Source organism: Macrotis lagotis, chromosome 6 (assembly GCF_037893015.1).
Source record: "Macrotis lagotis isolate mMagLag1 chromosome 6, bilby.v1.9.chrom.fasta, whole genome shotgun sequence".
NCBI classification, from domain to species: domain Eukaryota; kingdom Metazoa; phylum Chordata; class Mammalia; order Peramelemorphia; family Peramelidae; genus Macrotis; species Macrotis lagotis.
Genome location: NC_133663.1, coordinates 119585255 through 119600024, shown reverse-complemented (window position 1 = coordinate 119600024; position 14770 = coordinate 119585255). Strand labels below are relative to the sequence as shown.

Below are 14770 nucleotides of genomic sequence, written 5' to 3'. Positions count from 1 at the left end.
TAGCAATAAATTCATAGCAGATACTTTGAGTGCCAATCCTTTAATAATTTTACCATTAAGTACTCTAATTTTTTAAAAGTTGAAAAATATTCTCACATATAAACTTTGAGGGGAAATTCTGCAGTAAATTGTACATATTAATAACTGACAGTTATATCAAAGAATCACAAAGATGAAACTGGAAGGGACCTCAGGGGACATCTGAACTGATGCCCTTAATTTACACATGAAGAAATTGAGATTTCAGCAGAATAAATGATTTGCCCAAGGTCACATGCGAAGTAAGGATGAAAGACTCATTTGAACCAAGTTCCTTGCCTCCAAAGCCACTTAGCAATACTCCACTGTCTCAAATTTTAAATTTTGTAAAGCACTTAACTAATTGGGTACTAACAACAAATAGTATAATGTTTTATTAACTCCACTTTAAACAGGAAAACAAAAAGAATGAGTGAAAAGTGTTGTGCTTCCACATGAGTAATGTGTAACCTATATGGGGAGAGTGGGGGGGTGGCAATAAAAAAATATGGATTTCAAAAATATTCAAAAGGATGAATGTAGAAAACTACCTTTGCAAATAATTAGAAAAATTAAACATTTTTTTAAATATGGTGTTTGATCAGTGACACAAAGATATTAGTTATATTTAATAGTAAAAGCTATGTGATTTGTATATTCTAAAGACCAACACTCTATTCATTTTTCATTATCACCTCATATGTCTTTGTAAATATGTATGTAAATAGATACACACGTACACGTATATGATCCCAAAACTTTTAGGGCAGTTTTAGTTTTAAAAAGCATACACAGAAATTAAAATGTTATGACAGAGAATATTTACCCAGGCATATTTCCTACCCAAAAATTAATAAATACATTGTGAAAACAGCAATTGTTTCTAGGATTTTGATGTTTGTTGCTATTTCCTGGTTCAATTATATTAGCATAGATGATATCACAGACAAGTAAATTATTTTTAAATGATCTTTTATATTTTCACACTGTCCCCAGGCTTCGTCTTCAAGTCAAAACACAAAAACAAAAGAAAATCCCATCTGGTATAGTGCTACAATAAAGCCTGTTTATGAATAAATGAATACATAACCTCCATAACTTGAGTTACATCTTCAATTGCCAACAGAAATCAGTCATTTCAATAAAAATAAATAAATCAGTAAAACATATTTTTTGGTATTGTGTTAATGAAACAATGGATTGACTAGCTAAATATTTCTCTTTTCAACAGGCTCTTTTATTCTGGCAAAATTAAATTCATATTAAGATTCAGGTGATTGTGACTCACTCAAAGCTATGGTGGAAGGAGAAAGAAAAATTAACCGGATACCATGAATAAAGTAGAATAGGACCAAAGTACAGATGAACTACTTTCTGTGAAATGAATGGTTTAGATCTCTAAATTCATCACTTCTTGAGTTAGCAACCCTGAAAAATATGAGCAAAAATCCTTAGAGAAATGAAAAAATATGGTGCCCAGGGAAATGGACCAAAGTAGTCTATCACAATTTCATTAGCCATGAGATAACCCAATGTAATTTAAAAATAAAACACTAATCAGGAGGAGCAATGAGATTTAGAATTGAGACTTAAATATTTCAATTTACTTGAGATTAATTAATAATCATAATTAAATATAACATTTATGTAGGTACTTCAAAAGTGCAAATAAAAATTCATGTTTTTTTTTCTTTTCATTTTGAGCACATTTGTTCAAGTTCTCTTATAAATTTTTCTGTCTGTTTCTTCAACCAAGATTGCTTTGATGGGTATATAGCAAAACCAAACAGTTTTAATTTGATTGTTCTTAATTTTTAATTGTGTAGAACATTTTTGCAAGGTTATTGATATTTATTTTACTTACTTTAGAAATATCTGTTCATATTATTTGACCCCATAAGCAATGGAAAATTGCATTTGTTCTTATATATTTGTAACAATTCTCTATATATTATGGTTATCAGACCTTTGTGAAATTTTCTAATAAATCTCATGTTTTAGCTAATTTTAAAAATTGGAATGAAGGTATATTAAATATAAAAACATATAAAATATAAAATATATAAATATAATATGTAAAATATAAAAACAGATATTAAAGTTTTGAATTGACATATTAAGTAATAATTATTTAATTGAACTTAATTTCTATTCCTTGTTTTTGAACTAGTCATTGTCTATCATCATTTCTCACCATTTATTATATTATATATGCCGTTTCTTTTGTAATGTTCTTCATTGATAATAAGTTGCATCCACAAAGTGCCCCCTTCCTTTCAGTAATTCTCCATTTTAATCATTTATGTATTCCACAATTAAGTATTTAAGTATTTCCCAGCTTGCCACTATACAGTGCCAAATAACATAATATTTGAATTATATATTTTTCCTCTTCCTCATTACCTTCCTTACTTCATTTAGACCTAGAATAAGCTTTGTGGCATATGAACAGATAGATTTGAACTTCAAATATGAAGGAAAGGAAGGAAAAGAAAGGATGGTCCTATACATGTGAAGAAGAGAAAATTGACATTATGAATAATGATAAAATCTTCTGTAAAATGGCTAAAAGTAAGTCATTAAACATTTCAAGTGACAAGTATGTACTGGCACAGTGCTAAGCACCAATTAATAGTCATTTCAATTATTATTCCAGTACATCACCTTTATTCATCATTTTCCTACATTGGATATGCTTTCCTAGTGTCAGATTTTAAAAATAAGAAAAATGCTAACTGTGGTTAAACATTCGCCCTTTACAACATTTAGTTTTGAAGTCTATATTTAAAGCTGAAATGTAATGGACAGTTAAGTGAACAAAGCTTATTTTTGAAAATAGTAATTAAAATCAAACTTTACAAAGAGATTATTTTTTCCTTAAAATATATGTGTGCTTTCTGCTAGAGGATTTTGTTTGTAAATGAACCATAATAATCAGTTAATTCACCTTGATCATGAATCTATGTCTATATGATTTCTTTGCATAATGCCAACATGGAATGCCACTGCTGCTGAATAGAGATAAATGTAGAAATCACAAAAAAGTCTGTTTCAGGGCAGAAATTAGGAGATTCAAAATAATAAAAAATATTTTTCACACAACCAAGAGTCAAAATTTCTTCCAAATTATGTTTAGTTTCATTTATTTGGATCTTGTTACTCAAAAAAATCTAATAATCACTCTTAAGAAATCGTAAATTGCTACTACTAGTTATAAAGCAAAGCTTAAATAGTATTATCTTCCACTGATTCCATATAAATATCAAAACACTCTCAAATACCATTAATTTTAAATGAAATAGTTTTACATATGACTAGAGTGATGGACTGACATCTATTTGTTCCTAAGGTTTTGAGAAAGATCCAAAGAGTATCCACAGTTTGGCAAGGTTGTTTCCTGAACTGACAAAACATACCAATATTTTCAGTCAATTGACTTTTTTCTTTTTTTTTTCTTTTTTGCATAGGGGGAGGGAGAGTGTGACATTTCTCTGGAGGATAGTACCTGACAAGTTGAGCTGTAACTAAGATAGTGAGATCATGTCTTTGAGACAGTGCATGTAAACTTTCATCTTTTTCAGAATTGTAGAATCAACAAAATTTAGCACCTAATTAGCACATTTTCTGGCACAAAGAAAGTTTGTTTGTTGCTTGAATGCCTTGTTAGCCAGAATAATTAACCTAGACAGAAATATACCATATGGGAAAATAAATCAAGGTCCTTATTGGTCGATCTTTTGCCTTTTTTTCATCAGATTGTTCCATATTATTCATTTTCCACTTCCATAGAGTAAAATAGTTTTGCCTTATCCCACACCAGAACATGATTTATGCAACTTTCTTGAGACTAAATAATAGTAGGCTGGGTTGAAGAGGAGATGCATCATTTTTGGTGGCTGCCCAGTACAAAAGTTTCTAATTATATCTAGGTCCCTTTATTATCAAATCTCCTTTCCTGTCTTATTCAAAGGTCATTAGCAAAACTGGACACTAGACCTCTATCTAACCAAACCTTCTCAGTTTACAGTTGGGGTCCATGAGAGTACCATACAGATAGTATATATCAGAGTTGGTTTGAACTCAAATGTTCTAATTTCCAGAATCAGTGCTTTTTCTATTGTGCTTCCACAGACTCAAATTTCATCAAAAGAAGAATAATAATCTTTGAAGCATTTGAGAGATAGTGAACCTGACCCAGAGCAAATAGGAAGCATTTACTGACCCAGGATTCTGGAAGACAGAGATGCATTTGTGTGTATGTGTGTATGTATTTTATATTTCTGATGCAATCAGTTTTCACTTTCCTGACTATAAGTAATTACCCAGAGAGATTAAATTTTTGTAAAATTCTCTGCATTCCAGGTTATCTTTCATCATCCTGATACATATCTGATCATTGGACACAGATGACACCGGAAGAGTAGATGAGACTTTTCACAGCCTCTCCATCTTAAATCAAATTGATTTGCATGTCATGGCATCATCTCCCTGTTGTCAGAGTCTTCTTTGAGAACAAATAAAAACAGAAATATAAATTTCTATGTCTACCTTTGTATACATATTATCTATTTTTCCAAAACCCCAAAAAATTAAAAATAATTTCTATGAAAATATGACCCCTATTAGGGTGATCAGGATAAATTTATTTTTATTTGATCAGAGTTCACCTATATTAAACAACAGATAATAAATAATTTATTGAGTAACCAGGATAAGGTTGGAAAAATAATAATTGTTATCCTCAGTCATTGCACTCTTTATTATTATTCTTATAGATTCTTCCTTTTATCTTCACCCACCCAATTCCTAAAAACTCCATCGCTCCAACTCATCTCAAAACCTGCACTTAGACATTTCATAAATAGTGCAAACTAATTTTTAGAACATACGATTACTCTCTTAGCTCAGTACATGTTTGTAATTAATTATTTTGTACCTTTGAATAGTTTTAGAAATTTGTTGAAAAAAGACAAACTCTGAAAGAATTTCAGAGACCTGTGAATGGGAAAATTTTTTTGAGGCATTTTCTTTTCTATCTAACAATCAGTAGACAATTATTCAGTGCTTATGATGTGTATAGGGGATAGATTACACCACTCCAAGTTGAGAAGACCTCAGTATATCTGACTTCAGAAACTTAGTAACTGTGTAACTCTGGGTAAGCAATTTCATTTTATTTGCCTTAGTTTTCTCATCTGTAAAATGACTTGCAGAAGAAAATGTCAAAGCAGTCCTGTAACTGCCAAGAAAAACAAAGGGGCTCATGAAGAGTCAGACATGACTGAATAAAAAAACAAGCATAATATACCAGAAAAGATACAAAGTTCTGAAGATACAAAGACAAAAAATAGCTATTCTGGTGTTCAAAAATTTTATTTCTTTTTTTCTTTTTTTTTTCTTTTTTTGAAAGACAATGGGGTTAAATGTCTTGCCCAAGGCCATACAGCTAGGTAATTATTAAATATCTGAGCCTGGGTTTGAACTCAATACTCCTGACTCCAGGACCAGCGCTCTATCCACTGTGCCACCTAGCCACTCCTATTTCTTGAGATAATAAAATATTCAAATCTTGAGTTATAGAAGGGTATTGAAGGAAGATCTGTGGTGATCCAGAAAGTTATCATAATCATAATTCCTATTATTGATGAACTCAATGATCCTTAGTTAATGTTTTACCCATTTGCATACTTCCAGTAAACAATAAGATAGATTTAGAAGTTTAATATTGTTAAAAGAGTATTATCACATGAAGTATGCAATAGGAAAATAGCTAAAAATGTAGTTTGACCTAAAAGTGAAAACCTGCATTTAGGCAGATCTTATTTAAATAACTGATGGAATTTCTTTGAAGATAATCCTGCTGTGAGAGATAAGGGAATTTCAATAGTTTATTATACTTAAATTTTGAAAAGACACTTAGCAAGTTTAAACATCAGACTTGGGAGAGGAGAGAAAGATCATGAGGCAAGAACCTTACTCCCTGAGGATAGAAGGGAATATACTGGGGATCAATAGACACCATCTATCAGAATTTTGATTGAATGGCACCAATGGATTGAGGGACATTTTAAAGGAAGAGGGGTAACCAAGTGGTGGTGGTAGGGGAAGAACCTATGGAAAGCAAAGATATGTTACATTGGGAGACAGGGAGAGATAGATGAGGACACAGAAAAGTAAACAGAGAGAGAGAACAGAAAAAAATAAAAACTTCTGGGGAACATAATTTTTATAATTTATAAACTGAGATGAGGTGTCAGAGTTAACTGATTAAGCAGAAAAATAAGTCATTTCAATTAATTTAAAAGTAATAATCAGAACAAAATTCTTAATATTAAAATCTAGGTAGAAAAAAGGAAATGAGTCAATAGTAGTTAAGTAACTTAATATCCACACTCCCCTCAACTTTTATAACAGTCTTTAGGAATTATATTATTATTTATTTAATTAAAGGAATAAAAACAGGACAGCAATTTTCTAGAATGATTTCTCTCTGAAATATTTTTAATGAGAAATTTTAGATAACAGTAAGAGTAAAATGCTTTCAGGTTTACAAAACACTTCACACATGTATCAGAGATTATCCTATCTTTTATGAAATATGTTTGTACCAAATGAAAGATTTTCTGGAGCAGTGAGTGGGGTAGAGAATGATTTTGACCATGTGTGATTATTGTCCAAGAAATTGTGCTGTATGATGGGAAAAAAAAAAAAAAAAACTTTGTATTAGATGTGGAATCATAGAATTTTCTGACTGAATTTATAGACAAAATAAAGTTGCCCACTCAGTCTCCCTCTTACATTTTCAGTGAATATATGATCTTTTGAAGTCCATATCCTACCTGGGTAAACCAGGTATGTCTATCTGTATGCCTACCTGTTACCTATTTCTCTTACTGTATTTATTCTTTCCTGTTCTTAGGTAATTGTACCTAGCCTAAGATGGATGTATTCAGGATTAGAGAATAACCTTGTAAGTTCCAGAAGTTCTTGGTCAGAGGAGAGGGTTGAATGGCAATTACACTGACAGGCTTTAATTGACAGCTAGGAAGGTTCATATACTGAAGAAGCTGAATGACCTGAATTTGATTATTTTATCAGTAGATATACTAGGAGTTATATAGGAGATTACAAACTCAATGAAATATCAGATGCCTAATTAACATTTAAAAAACTGCTTTATGATCTGATAAATTCAAGTGTTACCCTCCTTACCAATTGTAATGTTATCTAAATGTTGTTACTGAATCCTCTCTTATTTATTTCTTGTTAAAGAAACAATTGAAATCAATGTGCTTAGTAAGTGAATAGAAAAATGGAAACTTTCATTAGAGAACAGACTGTATAGTATGACATTTGATCCATAATCACATACCTGGCCATAGAAACCATGAGAAGATGCAGTATTCATAAGCCCTATGGTGACTCTGCAAAAATTTTCATGGTTAAAGAGCTGTTACCATGATTATTATTTTTATAGAAATATATGATACATATATATGTGCATGTATTTTTATTTTTATTAACATGATAATTATTTTTATTCATCTATTATTTTTATATTTTCTTGATACATTCTAGCCATTTATTTATTAATTAATGTTCCTCATCAAGATCCTGGATCAAGTACGTCTTACCCACAGCCCACATCCCAAACTGTGGTCCTCAACATTCTTTCATATATGGACATTATTATATTTTATTATTATTCTCCTTGGTAATATGGGTTACAATATTTTCACAACTAAATAGTAAATTCTATATGTTGTCTTTGATAAGTTTTTGTTTGGTGATACAACCCTAGAAGAGATAAAAGGTTATAAACCCATGTTCAGGAAATTAAAATAAATACAAGGAGAGAGGCAGAGTCAAGATGGTAGATTCGAGGCAGTCACCCAAATGGTTTCTCCCAACATTCCTTTCCAAACAATTTAAAAAAAAAAACTCATATAATATTTTGGGGTTACAGAATCAATCAAAAATAGCAGTGAAACATTTTTGGCTTAAGAAAACTTAGGAGGTTACAGGAGAAGTAGATTTCTCCTGTGACAACCAAACATGAAAGTCTATATGGAACCCACTTACATGACCATGGAAAGAACAAATACAGCAGCGGCTTCAAAAGCTCTATTGAGTAAGCTAATAAAAGTACAAAACAAACTGGTCAGAAAGAGATTAACAGGAGGCCATTTTCTGACACTAGGTTGAGGAGGTGCTAACATGCAACATTATTGCCAATGCACAGTTCTGGGTCAAAGTTCCAGGGCAAAGAGTAAAGTTGGTGGCTGGGCACAAAGGAGCAAGGATGGTTATTATTATTCTAAAGCAAAGAGGGGTGAAAGCTAAAGCTATAGGGAATGAAAGGTAAAGTAAAGCAAAAAGTAAAGCACAGACCAGGAGATCAATGACCATACTTCTTCCAGGATCACATCTGCATGAAGCACCAAAGCTTACAGAGTTCCAGAACAGCTTTGAAAAGAGAAAGGACAATGCTTATGCACCACTTGATGAGAAGAGCTTAACTTTAACATAAAGTTCAAAATTAAGAAATAAGTTGGGAGAATAAAAATAACAACAACAATAAAAGAATTTGACCATAAAAAGTTACTACTATGGTAGGAAAGAGCAAGATATAAACTAAGAAGATGATAATAATGAGAAAAGAACAACTAACAAATAATCAAAGAAAAATACTACTTGGACCAAATCTTAACAAGAATTACTGGAAGAGTTAAGGAAAGAGATAAAAATAGAAGGGGAAAAATTCAGAAAAGAAATGAGACTGATGCAATGAAATTAATGAAAAAAAACATTGAATGTAATTCTGTTAAAGTAACACAAAATGTCAAGAAAGTGACACAAGAGAGTAAAGAAACTAACACCTGAAAAACATAATGAGACTATTGGTTAAAGAGGCATAGAATTTCATCAAAGAGAAGAACTCTTTGAAAAGCAAAATTGATTGAAAAGAAAAGGAGGTACAAAACTTCACTGAAGTGAAATCTTTAAAACATAGAATTAGGAAATGAAAAAGATGTTTGAAAAATAACAAGGAAATATTCCTAAAATAATTAGAATCAACAAATAGAAGCTAAGAATTCCAAGAGACATCAAGAAAATTAAAATAAAGTCAAAACAGAGAAGGACAAGGAAAAATGTGAATTAAACTATTGGAAAAACAAGAGATCTAAAGATAGAGGAGGGATAACTTAGGGGTTTTTTTGCAAGGCAGATGGGGTTAAGTGGCTTGCCCAAGGCCACACAACTAGGTAATTATTAAGTGTCTGAGGCTGGATTTGAACTCTGGTACTCCTGACTTCAGTGCTCTATCCACTGTGGCACCTAGCTGCCCTTAGGAGGAATAATTTAATAAATACTGGATTACCTGAAAGATATGATCAAAACAAAGAGTCTAGAGTTCACATTTCAAGAAATCATCAAGGAAACTTGCCTTCATATCCTAGAAGCAGAGGTTAAAATTAGAAATAACAACAATCTACCAATAACCTCCAAAAAGAGATCAAAAATGAAAGCTTCCAAAAAAGATCAGAGCTTGATTACAGAGCTGCCAGGTGAAGGTGAAAATATCGCAAGCAGCTAGAACAAAAAATTCAAATATTGTGGGACTACAGTAAGAATTGCATGAGATTTGGTAGCTTTCAACCTTAAGAAATGGAGGGTTTGATATATGATATCATAGAAGACAAAGGTGCTAAGATTACAACCAAGACTAACTTAACTAGCTCAAGTGAGTGCAAGTTTTCAAGGACAAAATGAATATTTAATAAAATGGAGGACTTTCAAAGATTCCTGATAAAAGACTAGAGCAGAATAGAAAATTTGATATTCGAATAGAAGAAACAAGAAAAGCATGAAAAGGCAAACGTGAAGGAAATCATAAAGGATAATAAAGTTAAATTTTTCACACACCTATATGGGGAGAATACAGTTGTAAATCTGAAGAATTCAATCATTATTAGGTCAGATAAAAGGAAATTACATAGACAGAGTGAAAGAGAGTGAGTCAATAATGTTGAAATGATCAACATTAACAAATGGATAAGAAAGAGGGAAGTACTGGGAGAAAGGCAAAGGGATAGGCAGAATAAGGAAAATTTTCTGTCATAAAAGATGAGTACAAGGAAAAACTTCTAATAGAGGGGAAAATGGTAGGAAGCAGAGGCATTACTTGAACCTCACCTCACTGGAATTATTCACATACTTAGTTGTATATATATATATGGAACATAAACAATAAGGAAATAGGAAGGTAATGGGTGGAGAAAAATTAGGTGGAATTATACAAGGGAGAGTAAAGGAGGTAGTAGTTAGAAGCAAAATAAACTTTTGAAGAAGGACAGGATAAAAAACAAGACAAGGAAAATAGGAGAAAAGGGATGGATGGGAAAACACAATAATCATAACTTAATGTTATTTCAGTGAGATTAGCAATAGAATGAAAGCAGATACCAAAATGAATTAAAAACCAGAATCCAACAAAGAATTCTTTACAACAGATATGCTTTAAACAGAAAGACACAAAAAGTGTTAAAGGGCTGGAATAAAATCTAATAGACTTCAGCTGTACTGTGGCAGCTGAACTTTGGCAAAGATAGGAATCATGACCTCAGACCAAAAAATAAAAATAAAAATAAACCTCATTAAAAGAGATGAGCAGGGAAATTATATTATGCTGAAAGGTAACATAGACAATGAAAACACATTAAATATTTTTAAAGCAGGATTTCCAAATAAAGCCTTCATTTCTCAAATTTAAACTGAGCATAGAACTGAATCAAGTATATAAAAGTAAGAGTTATGCTCAAGGGATATAAATAGGCAGTTTTCTGAAGAAGAAATCAAACCTATCTTTAGTCATTAAAAATGATTAATATCGGGGGCTGCTAGGTGGCATAATGGATAAAGCACCGGCCTTGGAGTCAGGAGTACCTGGGTTCAAATGTGGTCTCACACACTCAATAATTACCTAGCTGCGTGGCCTTGGGCAAGCCACTTAACCCCATTTGCCTTGCAAAAGACCTAAAAGAAATGATTTATATCCCCTTTCTATCCTGGGCTTTGTGTAGAACAGCACCAGTCTCCGCCACCGAGATGTTGATGTCCAAGAAGAACCCAATTGGGGTAGCTAGGTGATGCGGTAGATAGAACCTCATCCCTGAAGATTTGCCTAGCTGTGTGACCTTGGGCAAATCACTTAATGCCATTGCATTGCAAAAAACAAAACAAAACCAGATTGCCATCTATGAACTCCTTTTTAAGGAGCGCGTAATGGTAGCCAAGAAGGATGTCCACATGCCAAAGCATCCTGAGCTGGCAGAGAAGAATGTGCCCAATCTCCATGTCATTGAAGTCATTCAGTCTCTAAAGTCTCCTGTTTATGTTAAGGAGCAGTTTGCAAGGAGGCATTTCTACTGGTATCTCACCAATGAGGGCATTCAGTACCTCTGGGATTACCTTCAGCTGTCCCCTGAGATTGTGCCTTCCACTCTTCACAGAAGACCTGAGACAGGAAGACCAAGGCCTAAATGTCTGGAGGGTGAGCGACCTGCCAGGCTTATTCGAGGTGAAGCTGACAGACACATACAGATGAAGTGCTGTTCCCCCAATGCTGACAAGAAGGCTGAATTTGGGGCCCAGGTCAGCAACAGGGTTCCAATTAAGAGGTGGATTTAGTCGTGGATATGGTCAACATCCTCAATAAGAACCATAGAGATATATTTCATATTGAATAAAATTTTGGTGAAAAAATGATCTATATCATCAGTGATTAGAGAAATGCAAATTAAAACAATACTTAGCTACCACATCACAACTATAAAATTAGTTAATATGACAGAAAAGGAAAATGATAAATGTGGAGAGGGGTGTGGGAAAACTGGAAGACTAATGCACTTTTGGTGGAGTTGTTAACTGATCCAACCATTCTGAAAAGCAATTTGAAACTATGTTCATAGGGTAATAAAATTGTGCATGCACTTTTATCCAGAAATGCCTCTATGCTGTATCCTAAAGAGATCATAAAAAGGAAAAAAGACTCACATGTACAAAAATATTTATAGAAGTCTTTTTTTGTGGTGGCAAAAAAATAGAAACTGAGAGTATTCCCTTCAATTGGGAAATGGCTGAAGAAGTTGTGGTAAATAAATAAATACTAATGTGCTACAAGAAATAATGTGTAGACAGATTACATAAAAACCTGTAAAGATGCACATGAACTGAGGCTAAGTTTAATGAACAGAATTAAGAGAAAATTGCATATGGTTACATTAACTTTGTGTGATTATCAACAAGGATAGAAAAGAATATTTAAAATAAATGCATCAATGCTTAAAAAAACAAATAAAAGGTCAATTGATGAAATTATATACTTCTCAACTACTCTGTTAGACCAGGGACTGGTCATTGAAAGGAAGAAAATTCTTTTTTACTCAAATGAGGGAATTTTTTTATATTGAATACAGTTATTTTAATATTTTTTTCTATTTTTTTGCTTTTGGACTTTGTAGATGTTGATGATTTATATAGATTTATTTTATATCCAGCCACTACGTTAAAGTACTTTTTAGTTGGTTCCCTAGGATTCTCTAAGTATAGTATTATATCATCTACAAAGAGTGATAGATTTGTTGCCTCATTGATTACTCTTTTTACCATTTTTTAAAACTTTGTTCAAACTCCACAGCTAAGGATCTGGATACAGATGGCACTCTCCTTTGCAGACAACCCAAAATTGCTCCAGATTGTTGCACTGATGGCATGAGCAAGTCCTTCAAAGGTTGATCCTCACTTCCATGTTGCTGTTAGGGTACACAGTGTTTTTCTAGTTCTGCTCATCTCACTCAGCATCAGTTCATGCAAATTCGTCCAGGCTTCCCTGAAATCCCATCCCTCCTGGTTTCTAATAGAACAATAGTTTTCCATGACATACATATACCACAGTTTGCTAAGCCATTCCTCAACTAAAGGACATTTACTTGATTTCCAATTCTTTGCCACCACAAACAGGGCTGATATAAATATTTTTGTACAAGTAATGTTTTTACCCTTTTTCATCATCTCTTCAGGATATAGACCCAGTGGTGTTATTGCTGGGTCAAAGGGTATGCACATTTTTGTTGCCCTTTGGGTGTAGTTCCAAATAGCTTTCCAGAAGGGTTGGAGCAGTTCACAGCTCCACCAACAATGTGATAGTGTCCCAGATTCCCCACAACCCTTCCAACAATGATCATTATCCTTTCTGGTCATATTGGCCAATCTGAGAGGTGTGAGGTGGTAGCTCAGAGAAGGTTTAATTTGCATTTCTCTAATAATTAATGATTTAGAGCAATTTTTCATATGGCTATGGATTGCTTTGATCTCATCTGTAAATTGCCTTTGCATATCCTTTTACTATTTGTCAATTAGGGAATGGCTTTTTGTTTTAAAAATATGACTCAGTTCTCTATATATTTTAGAAATGAATCCTTTGTCAGAATCATTGGTTGTAAAGATTGTTTCCCAACTTATTACATTTCTTTGCATCTTGGTTACAGTGGTTTTATCTTTGCAAAAGCTTTTTAATTTAATGTAATCGAAATCATCTAATTGGTTTTTAGTGATGTTCTCCAACTCTTCCATAGTCATAAACTGCTCTCCTTTCCATAGATGTGACAGGTAAACTAGTCCTTGATCTTCTAATTTGCTTATAGTATTGTTTTTTATGTCGAAGTCTTGTAAACACTTGGATCTTATCTTGGTAAAGGGTGTTAGGTTTTGGTCTAATCTAAGTTTCTTCCATACTAACTTCCAATTATCCCAGCAGTTTTTATCAAAGAGGTAGTTTTTATCCCAATAGCTGGACTCTTTGGGTTTATCAAACAACAGATTACTATAATCATCTCCTACTTTTGCACCTAGTCTATTCCACTGGTCCACCACCCTATTCCTTAGCCAATACCAAACAGTTTTGATGACTGATGCTTTATAATATAATTTTACATCAGGTATGGCTAAGCCACCTTCTTTTGCACATTTTTCATTAAGCTCCTAGAAATTCTTGACTTTTTATTTCTCCATATGAATTTACTTACAATTTTTTCTAACTCATTAAAGTAATTTTTTCGAATTTTGTTTGGTAGGGTACTAAACAAGTAGTTTAGTTTTGGTAGAATTGTCATTTTTATTATATTAGGTCTACCTATCCATGAGCAGTTGATACTTGCCCAGTTATTTAAATCTGATTTAATATGTGTGAGAAGTGTTTTATAATTGTTTTCAAAAATATTCTGAGTCTGTCTTGGCAAATAGACTCCCAAGTATTATATATTGTCTGAGATTGCTTTGAATGGGATTTCTCTTTCTAGCTCTTCCTGCTGTATCTTGCTAGACATATATAGAAAAGTTGAGGATTTATGAGGGTTTATTTTGTAACCTGCAACTTTGCTAAAATTGCTAATTGTTTCCAGTAATTTTTTGGATGATTTCTTAGTATTCTCTAGGTAGATCATCATGTCATCTGCAAAGAGTGAGAATTTTGTCTCTTCCTTCCCAATTCTAATTCCTTCAATTTGTTTTTCTTCTCTAATTGCTGAAGCTAAAATTTCTAATACAGTATTGAATAGTAATGGTGATAATGGGCACCCTTGTTTCACCCCTGATCTTATTGCGAATGCCTCTAGCCTCTCCCCATTGAATATAATGCTTGTTGATGGTTTCAGACAGATACTGCTAATTATTCTAAGGAATAGTCCATTTA

The 14770-nt window shown here is 32.7% G+C and overlaps 1 protein-coding gene across 1 annotated transcript; it reads left to right on the top strand.

Annotated features, from left to right (window-relative positions):
* Window positions 1–11304: 11304 nt before the first annotated feature.
* On the top strand, window positions 11305–11709 carry LOC141491805 (small ribosomal subunit protein eS10-like). Its single transcript, XM_074192611.1, has one exon. The coding sequence runs from the start codon at window positions 11305–11307 to the stop codon at window positions 11707–11709; it is 405 nt and encodes a 134-aa protein (XP_074048712.1).
* The last annotated feature ends 3061 nt before the right edge of the window (window positions 11710–14770 follow it).